Source organism: Crocuta crocuta, unplaced genomic scaffold (assembly GCF_008692635.1).
Source record: "Crocuta crocuta isolate KB4526 unplaced genomic scaffold, BGI_CrCroc_1.0 scaffold548, whole genome shotgun sequence".
Taxonomy (NCBI): domain Eukaryota; kingdom Metazoa; phylum Chordata; class Mammalia; order Carnivora; family Hyaenidae; genus Crocuta; species Crocuta crocuta.
Window position 1 is genome coordinate 1,394,781 of NW_027528725.1, and position 9,572 is coordinate 1,404,352.

The 9,572-nt window shown below is 59.3% G+C and overlaps 1 protein-coding gene across 1 annotated transcript in view; it reads right to left on the reverse strand.

The window, feature by feature from the left end:
* Positions 1 to 2,282: 2,282 nt before the first annotated feature.
* Positions 2,283 to 9,572, reverse strand: part of GLI2 (GLI family zinc finger 2) — a 175,443-nt gene continuing 168,153 nt past the window's right edge. The window contains exons 11-14 of the mRNA XM_077755266.1: positions 8,916 to 9,197; positions 7,079 to 7,415; positions 6,145 to 6,226; positions 2,283 to 5,768 (exon numbers count right to left, since the gene is read on the reverse strand). Of these exons, the coding sequence (XP_077611392.1) occupies positions 4,022 to 5,768; positions 6,145 to 6,226; positions 7,079 to 7,415; positions 8,916 to 9,197 (2,448 nt within the window). The 3' untranslated portion in view covers positions 2,283 to 4,021. The remainder of the gene's footprint in view (positions 5,769 to 6,144; positions 6,227 to 7,078; positions 7,416 to 8,915; positions 9,198 to 9,572) is intronic.

Below are 9,572 nucleotides of genomic sequence, written 5' to 3' on the forward strand. Positions count from 1 at the left end.
GTGCAAAAAGAAGAACGCCCCAATGGTGGAAGCCAGAGTTGGCGAGCACAATGGACGGGGGAGCCATTCAGGGAACATGCCACCTGGTGGGGGCACCAGCAGGTGTCAGATACTGTGGACCAATGACTGAGTGGTAACTGCGGTGAACCTAGCTCAGGGCCACCACTGTATGTTGGGACTATGTATGCGCCTTGTGGGCTGAGAGCTTCTTCCTAGTTCCTAGGTCTCTGGGTCAAAAAGAGCCAGACCCAAAACAGGTGTAGATCACAAGGTCCCTGACTTTGAGCCTGACGATTGGCTGGATAGACTTTGGGAGTCTAGGGTGAGTATATTGTACATGTGGGAGGGACATGGATCACAGTCTTGATGAGGGTAGACTGCAGTGAATTATATATATATATATATAAGTTTATTTATTTATTTTGAGAGAGAGAAGAGCAGGGGAGGAACAGAGAGAGAGGGAAAGAGAGAATCCCAATCAGGCTCCACATTGTCCATGTGGAGCCCAATGTGGGGCTCGAACTCACTGACTGTGAGATCATGACCTGAGCTGAAATCAAGAGTTGGGGCTTAGCTGCCTGAGCCACCCAGGTGCCCCTGAATTCTGTATTGTTGAGAAATATTTACTCTCCTTCTCTCCCTTCCATAGAAGGAAAGCACTTGCCGATGTCACTGATGACGGGTTAGGTCACATGACTTGCTTTGGGCGGAAGAATGAGGTGGCCCATGGTGTACTGGTTGGAAGCAGAGGCCTAAAGAAGACTGTCATTTTCCTGCTTATTTTCTTGTGCATCTGCTGTTGCCACAAGAAGGCAATGGCCAGGCCAGCATCCTTGGCCCAAGGAGGAGGGTGAGAGGCAGATACATGCTTCCCCAGCCAAGCTGACTGGCTTGGCTGCCCCCATCTCGGCAGAGGTGCCCAACCTGGATCAGCCAACCCTCAGTTGGCCCAGATTCCTAAGTTCAGAAGATGACTATTGGGCCGAGGCTTCGCGGATATTGGTATGCAGCATGAGTGCGGCCACAGTGAACTGATGGGGCTCAGTTGAATGCCCACGATGGGCTTAATGCTGTGACTCATCAAGTCTTAGGCAGCCCTGAACTTTGGGCCCCCTTCTACCCCCAAAGCAGGGCAGAGCTGCTTCCAGAGACTTACCATGTAGTGAAGCAGAGAAGGTAGAGATAAGCTCTGAAGGAGGGAGAGATAGGACCCAGCCAGGCCCCCCTTGGGTCCTCCTTCCGGGGGTGCAGGCAGCTAGGCGAGTCTTCCCACTGGAGGAATGAGGCCAGGAGTGTGACTCTGGCTGTAGTTTTTCCATCAGGAAACTACAGCCAGATACACAGGGAAGACTTTGGGGTGCCCCGCAGAAAGGAAACCTGGGCTTCCTACCTTCTTAACCAGACAGCCTTATTTTAGTCCACTCGGTTACAAGGCAGAGAGCTGAATGCCTCTACGTGGTTTTTCTCATGGAGACGAGGAAGTTCAGGGGCCCAGAACACCCGGCCCTACAGAAGGTGCCTTCTACTCTTTCCAACCCAGTCTTTGGCCCTCCTGTCCATTCTTCTGTCTCAGAAATCATCCCAGGTGACTGTATGCCCTACTCACTGAACCCCTGAGGCTCCCTGGAGTGGCTTAGTTGCTGCTTAATGGTTGACCGCTGGCTTGCTATATCGGAGTGCTGCCTGTGCACCTGCTGCGGCCACTTCCTGGGCGGAGCTCCTGCTCATGACCGCTCCCCATGGGCCCCATCGCCCAAGGCTGGCTATGGGGTATCATGGGGTTCCACCTGCCTGTCCTTTCTCCTTCTGACTGCACCAGAGCACAGGAGGCTGCTGGTCTCTTCCCGCGACCCCCACCCTGACTCAAAAGTGCTCACCAGATAGCCCATCAAGGAGGGAATCCTGACATAACGATTGCTTGGGGTGAGAGCTTGGAAATATACCTGGGTCTGGTACACATGTGTCTGAGCAAACCAACCAAGATGCTCAGATCGGCTCGCCGGAAGAACATTCCGACAGTCACTGTAAATCGTCAAGCCCTGCCCACCCCCTCACCCCCAGAGACAACAAACCAAAAGCCAGTAAATGCCTCAACATTAAACATTTCTGGGCGAAGGCGGGGCAGTCAATTTTGACACTGTTGTGAAAAAAATACAGCCTCGTTTCTGTTCAAATGCACCAAATTTACTGCCCGGGTTCTCATTAACTACTGTCAAGGAGAAACAGATAGACCAAATAAATTATGAAAAAATTACTTTTTTAATGTACAAAAAGACGTATTTACAAGTTGAGCGTGTCATCTCAATTCATAGCATGTAGAAAAAGCTAAATATTTTGGAGATATAAATTTGGCTGGATGGGTCACCTACAGTATTTTCCGGGACGACGCCTTCTGTACAGATTATACACGGGCTGGGGATGGCTGGTGAAACCCTAGCTCAGGGCAAGATTGAACACCACGGAGCCCACGCCCCTCGGAGGGGTCCCAGGACTTGGCTTTGTCTCTGGGCCCTAACAAAGCGTCTGATGTTCTGGGGTGCAGAGGTCCTGGGGAGAATTTTGGCCCTTGTCGTGGTTGAGGCCAGGGTCATGGTTATCAGGCTCATAGTGGTGTGGCTGGTTTTGGCATGGTCGCCACAAATTCAGTGTGGGAAAGGTGTGAGGGGTGTGTGTGTGTGTGTGTGTGTGTGGTGGGGAGGAGGCATTGATTCGCCCTATAGCATGTTCAGGAATGCTGTCTGCTGATGGCAGTTCTAAATTCCCCTTTCAGGTGGGCCTTGGTCACACTGACCAGGAAAACTCAAGGGTGGTCCCTCAGGGTCTCAAGAAACAGCCCCTTCACCCTTGCAGCCCCACAAAACACCACGCATGCCATTGCGCTCCGTGGAACGAACAGAAGAACGGAGGGAAGGGAATCCAGAAGACCCCGGGACTGCGTGTTGGACCTTGGTACAGAACACTGAGCTGCAGGTAAGCAGACGACACAGCTGGGGGTGGCCCGGGCAGGGGCTGCCGTCAGAGTCCCGGGGTTTTCCACGGTAAAGTGGGCGGACAGTGCATCGGAGAAACAGGATTGGGTAAACATACGACTTCCTCTTCCCATGGGAGAGCTCCAGGGTGGCCTGAGGCTGGGCCCCTGGCGCGCTCCCACTTCCTGGAGGCCCCATGCCAGGCTTCGCCTCACCTGGGTGCATCCCTAACCCACAGCGGCTGCAGCAGCCCCGAGGTATTCAGAAGTGTTCTCCCCAGGAAGGGCGACATTCTACATGCATGAACACTGTAAACACGGTCTGGGGACGCTAGGGCAGCTTCCGGGCCGGCCCCGAGCATGACAGTTTTTCTTTCTTTTTTTTCTGGCAATACCTTCCATGCTTTAGTCGTTCCTATAGGCTCGAATAGTCTGCAGTTGCCAACTTGGCTTTGCAGGGCAGAGAGGCCAGCTCTACCAAACCTGGAATCAGGACGTGTCTCCACGTCACCCAGGTAAAAACCTTGTTGCTTCCTCTGTGCCACAGGGACGTCAGAGGCCTCAAGAAGTAAGCTTCATAGAAGAATTCCAGTGGGCCAGGAATTCCTCTACCTTGCAGGTACGGGAATGAGCAACTTCTCTTCCTGGATTGGAATATCCAGTATGGCTTTTGGATTCTCTACCCTCTTTCCTCGTGTACTTGGAAAGCCTTTGGCCAACGCAATCCCTCATCGGACAAATGACGGAGGTGAAGAAGCCGGAATGGTTTGGTCCTATAAACACCTAAGGCGGGGAAGCACTGTGCAAACGAGTTTTTCGCTCCTACCTTGGCCTTTCTCTTTGAGACTTTTTTAAAGGGTTCCGAATAAGAATCCAAAAGACCAGACAGGGTGCCTGTAAACCTGCCCTTAAAGCATTTGTGGTCTGGACCTGCCACTGGCAAAACTCCCTCAGACCTATTTAATACTTTTTTGGAAAAAGACAAAACAGAACTCCCATGCTCTGGGAAATGAGGCTTCCCCCCGGCTCCCCGGAGCGCCAGGGGCTGGGGACTTAGGTCATCATATTCAGGAACTTGCTCTCCTCGGCCAGGCTGGTGAGCATGGAGCTCATGTCCCCGACTGCCATGTTGCTGATGCCCGTGGGGATGGAGGGCAGAGTCAGGGAGTTCCGGGGAGTGGTGAGGCAGGAGGAGTTCTGGGAGAGGCTGTGGAGGAGGCTGGGACTCAGGGCGCCCGAGAGCAAACTCGAGTGGTCGCCATCATCCATGATGGCATCGAAATCAATCTGGGGGGTCTCCAGCAGCTGGGAGTCCACGGTGCTGGACACCTGGTTGACCCCTGGGGAGGGCAAGGGCTGGGGCTGGACACTGTCCGGGCAGGCCTGGGGCCGTGTGACCTGGCAGCCTACGTGGCTCTCCAGGCCTCCGTTCTGTTCGTACATGTGGATCTGCCCATAGTAGTAGAGCAGGCTGTGGTCCTGGACCCCTCCTGTGTCCTGCGGGGGTGGCTGGGGAGGCCGGGACGCCACATTGCCCATGGCTCCCTTGGGCGCGTCTGCCATCTCCTGGTTGGTCGACACAGCAGCCATGGCGTGGCCAGTGGCTCTGGCGTAGGCCAGCTGCAAGCCGGCACGGACCCCACGGTGGCAGCCGGCAGGGCTGGGCTCAGCGGGTGGCCGGGGTTGAACTAGGCCAAAGCTTGATCCCGCGACCCCCACGGCACCCTGCTGGGGCTCCATGAAGCCGGGCTGCTGGGAAGGCAGAAGACTGGGGCCCTGGCGGTAGTTTTCCTGGCCTAGGGGGTTTGCCAGGTGGTGGCTCTGCTGTGGGTAGCTCTGGGCCGCGTGAAGTGGTGGCATCCCGGCCAGGGCTGGATTGGCGATTCCAAGTTCCCTGCGGCTGCCGCTCATCATGGCGGCTTCGGGAGCAATCTCCATTTGCTGGGGGAGCCCCAAGTGGCCTGGCTTGGCTGTCATGTTGTTACAGGATGGCGGGTACTGGTTCAAGGTCGCACCCATGGTATTGGGACTCAGCTGGGGGTGGGCTTGGCCATAATTGGTGTGGGGGCTCACAGGGGTGGCCATATTGGAACACTGGCCACCTGTCCCCGGCTGCCGCAGCTGCTGCATGTAATTTATCCTAGGCACGTTGAGACCTCCCCCACAGGGCTGGAAGTGTCCCTGACCGCCGTCCAGGGCTCCTGGGCTCAGTGGCAGGCCTTGTGGACCATAGCCCGGGTACTGGCCCAAGGCTGCCTTCTGTGGCACCACCACCAGGTTGCCCTGCGGGAAGGGCGAAGGCTTGGGCTGGTTGGCCAGGGTGTCCACGGTGCCGGAGCTCACCTCGTTCCACTGCACTGGCATGTGGTTTTTGTTCAGGCTCGAGGGCGCCCCGTAGCCCAGCTGGCAGCCTTCCAGCACAGGGGCGGAGGGGGCCCCGTTGGAATCGGCGGCCATCATCCTGCGAGGGCCTTGCAGCCCCGGGCTGGGCAGCTTGGGGTTCTCGGAGAAGCAGGTGCTTTCCGGCGGATAGGCCTGCGAGGGGCTGTCTTCCAGGGCACCGCCGCCGTGAGCCCTGATGTACTGGACCACGTCATCCGGCAGCACGAGGTCGTCCTCGGGTAGCACGAGGCCCATGTCGGGCTCCGCGCCGTCCGCCCCCATCGCCAATGCTTCCATCGCCACGTGCTCGCTGATGCTGGGCGGNTGGTCACCTCGCTCGCGGACAGCTCGGACAGCCGCGGGTTGGGCAGCAGCCCGCCGCCGCCGCCGCCGCCGCCGAGGTTTTCCAGGATGGAGCCTGCGGGGAAGGAGAGGGGTCAGCGCCAGCGGCAAGGGTGCGGGGCCCTGCCTGCTGTGCGGCTACTGGAGCCCTCGTACGGGGCCTGGCACACAGCAGGCACTCAACCAATGACTTCTCAGTGAAAGGAGGGCGGGGAAGAACAGTAAGTGAGCAAACAACGGCATTTATTACTAAAGATGGGCAAAGGGGAGTCGGGGGGCTGGATTCCCGTCTTCGCTACCATTGCCTGGCTGGCCCTGAATTCTCATCATGTCTGATCCTTAGTTTCTCCAGCTATAGAGAGAACACACCTCTCCATTGGAGGAGGTTATTGGGAGGAGGGGAGGGAGGAGGAGCCCCGAGGGTCCTGGCCACAGCCTGGCTGCACCCTCACCTTCTGGGCATGGGTGTGGTCCCACGGGCTCCCCAGGGTCTGGGCTGACCAGTGCTTATAGGCAGCCCCCTGAGATCTGCACCTATGGAAGGGAGCAAAGGCCCCAGGGCATGCAGGGAGACACAGGCCCAATGACAGCTGATGTCACAGGGAGCTCTGGGCCTTGAATGGCCTGACACTCCTGCAGTGGATGGGGGGGCCGCCCCAGGAAGGGGTGACCTTGGGTAAGGCAGCTGTCTGCAGCCCAGGCGATTTCTGTATGAGGCTGAGAGTTGAAGGCCATGCACCAGCTGCTCCTTCAACAGCTGGGGCAACAAATCCTCCCTTCAAGGGGAAGCTGGTGCCTCTCAGTGTCCATCACACTGGCTGTTGGTTCCTGGAGGGCACACTGCCTGACACACAGTCAGCACTCGGGAGCGTCAGAGCCCGGTCAACCCCTCCTGCGGCTGCCTCCTCCATGAAGTCCTCCCTGCTCGTCCTCTGCTGACCTGCGCGTCCTCTGCTGACCTGCGCTCTCCCTCCTGTGCGCAGCTCCACCCTGAGCTCCATCGCCACTTCCTGGCTCCTTCTGGGTCAAGTGTGCATCTCCTGGAGTGGCCCTTTAACCACAGGCTCCTTCTAACTATAGGGACTGGGTTGTATTGCTCTCCTCCCTGGAGCATCTGCCACAGTGCCCCCAGCAAATGCACGGTGTAGTTGAAGGAGTTTGGGGCCTCTCAGGCCCGGGCTAAGCCTCAGCTTGGCCACTGGTCTGAGTAGGGCACTTTCGCCTCTCTGAGCCTCACTTTCCTCATCAGTGCAATGGACTGGTAAGATCTATCCTATGGTGGGCATCCGGTGTGATGGTACATGGGACTTGATGGAGGTTAACCTAGCGGGTGCTCGCCCCAGGCTGTCTCCCGCCCCTGCCCACACACCCAGGGCCTCTACTCACCACTTCCCGGGAGGGGAGGCAGCTTCGTGCTCCGGGTGTGCGGAGCCGGCCCGGCCCAGGAGCAGGCGTCCTTGAGCGACTTGAGCTTCTCCTTCTTGAGCTGCTCCAAGCGGTGCATGGCGGTCATGTGTTTGCGCAGCTGCAGGCCACCAGCGGAGGGAGCGGCCAGGGCTGAGGCGTCGGCCCCCGGGGGCGTGCCATCCAGGGCTGTCAGGTCTCCCAGGCTCCCGGGCCCTGTGCCCGGCATCTCCACGCCGCTGTCGTTGTTGGGGGCACTGCCCAGGGGAGAGGGCTCACTGCTGCAGGATGACTGGGCCCCCGGGCTGGACTGACACAGCTGCAGGGGGGTGGTGAGAAGACGCGGGCTCAGAGGGTGCGGGAGCCCGCCGGGCCCTGCCCCCACGTGTATGCACATGCACCGTGCCCTTGCACGCCCAGGCATCGCTGTCTGCTTGTAGGAGGTGGCCAAGCCACCTCCCTTCTCTGAACCTCAGCTTCCCCGGCTGGAAGATGGGCCTGTACTGCCTCTGGGACAGCGTCAGTGACTGGGTGGCAAGCATCAGGTTCACAGAAGGCACCCGTAGTGGACTGACCCCCATCACCCTGCCTCGTGCGCCTCTGTTCTCTTAGCCGGCTTCTGGGCCACACTTTGGCACGTGGGGCTTTCAACACCTGGACACGTTGGAGCTGGGCCTCACAGAGGCTCCCACGGCTGCATGAAGCTGACCTCAAGGAGGGGACCTCATGCGCCCAACAGCAGGGACATGCCATGTGATGCAGCAAGGGGCGGCAGAGGCCTGCTGCCCCGGGGCTTTCTCAGCAGGCCAGATGCACGTTGTTGGAAAGCGCAAAGAAGACTGGGGTCAATGGACCTCCTGGAAGCAAGCCGCTGCCTGAACGGCCGCCCCAAACTAGCTGTCTGTCCGGGGCCGAGAGCTCATGGCACACGTGTACAAGGCAGGACTCCACAGAACCTGGGCTACCTTCACTGGGACCCAGGATCAGAGCCCGGCTGAGGCTCGCCTTGGACACAGCACCTCTGGGCTCATTCCTAGGCTGACAGCCCCCAAATTCCAGATTTTTCCTGGAGGAGCGACGGTGCTCCCTTCTGCCCATAGCACGACCCGTATTTTTCACGTTAGCATTCAAGACCCCCTGCCAGCTGGTCCTTCCCTCCTCTGTAGCCTCCACTCAGCCCTGTCTGTCCTGGAGGGCGGGTCCCACGTTTGCTCCTATACTTGCCAGCCTGACTCCTACTGCCAGCCTTTATCTGTCCCCGGGGTTGCACCCGCAGTGCGTGGTGTCGACCTCTCCAAAGCCACCTTGCCAGGCTCCCGAGGGGCACCGGCCCTGGACTAGCACCCCTGCCACCCTCTTCACGCCGCCCGCCCGCACCCCCACCGGGCTTCTCCGCTCACCTCAGTACCGTCTATCCTTAGGGGAGGTACAGTCGAGAAAGAGAGGCAGAGACAAAGAACAGGTGGTTAGAACAAAAGGAGCGGAGGCCACAGGGTGAGGATGGAGAGACAGGACAGAGGGGAGGGGACAACCCTGGCGCATTGGGGCTGCTCGGCCAGGCAGAGCCCGGGAACCGCCCGCAGGCGCCTGCTGCCCGTGGGGCTGCCCGGCTGGATGGGAAGTGGCAGGAGACAGGGTCCAGGAGAGGCCCGAGGTAGCGAAGGGAGGAAAGTCGAGCGGGAGAGAGGAGGGTGTCATCATGCACTGAGGAGGGGGGACCCCGAGGCAGAGTCTGCTGTGGCAGGCGGGGCTCGGGGCTGGACCTGCTGGGGGGGGCTGGGAGGATGGGCGGGGGCCTCCACTGCCCGGCTCTGCTTACCCCGGAGCCCTCCGTCTTGATGGCTCTGATGTGCAGGCAGTCCTCCACGGCCTGGCCGGCGGCACTGGCCTCTGTGCCCTCCTCGGCGCCCCGGCCCCCGGGCTCGGCACTGGCCTCGTGGTCTCCGTTCTCTTTGAGCAGCGGGGCACGGAGGTGCACGTCATTGCGCTGCTTCTTGGTGACATGAGCATCCGGGCCGTGTACCGTCTTTACGTGCTTCCGGAGGGAGCTGGGGTCTGTGTACCGCTTGGTGCAGCCCGGGATCTTGCAGATGTAGGGTTTCTGGGGGAAGAAGCAGGCCCGTGCTAGACGCAGCTGCAGACACGGCTCAGGGACTACGGAGGGAGCGGGGACAGCGAGCCTGGTGGGACCGCGGCGCTGCCTCCCCGCCATCAGGGCACCGGGATATTTCTATACAAGCAGCAGCACACTCCCTTGCGGCCCCGGCCAGAGAGCACTTAACAGCCTGATCTCCCTGGTGGGGAACGACAGGTTCACGGAGGCAAAGGAACGGGCTCGAAGCCACTCAGGAAGAGGACGAAAGCCCAGGGTTTCTGAACCTCGGTCCTGAGCTCACGCACACGTGTGCACACCTATATACCCCACGTCTACGTGCAGACGCGCTCCTCCAGACCCCCCCCCCACGTTCCCACAAAC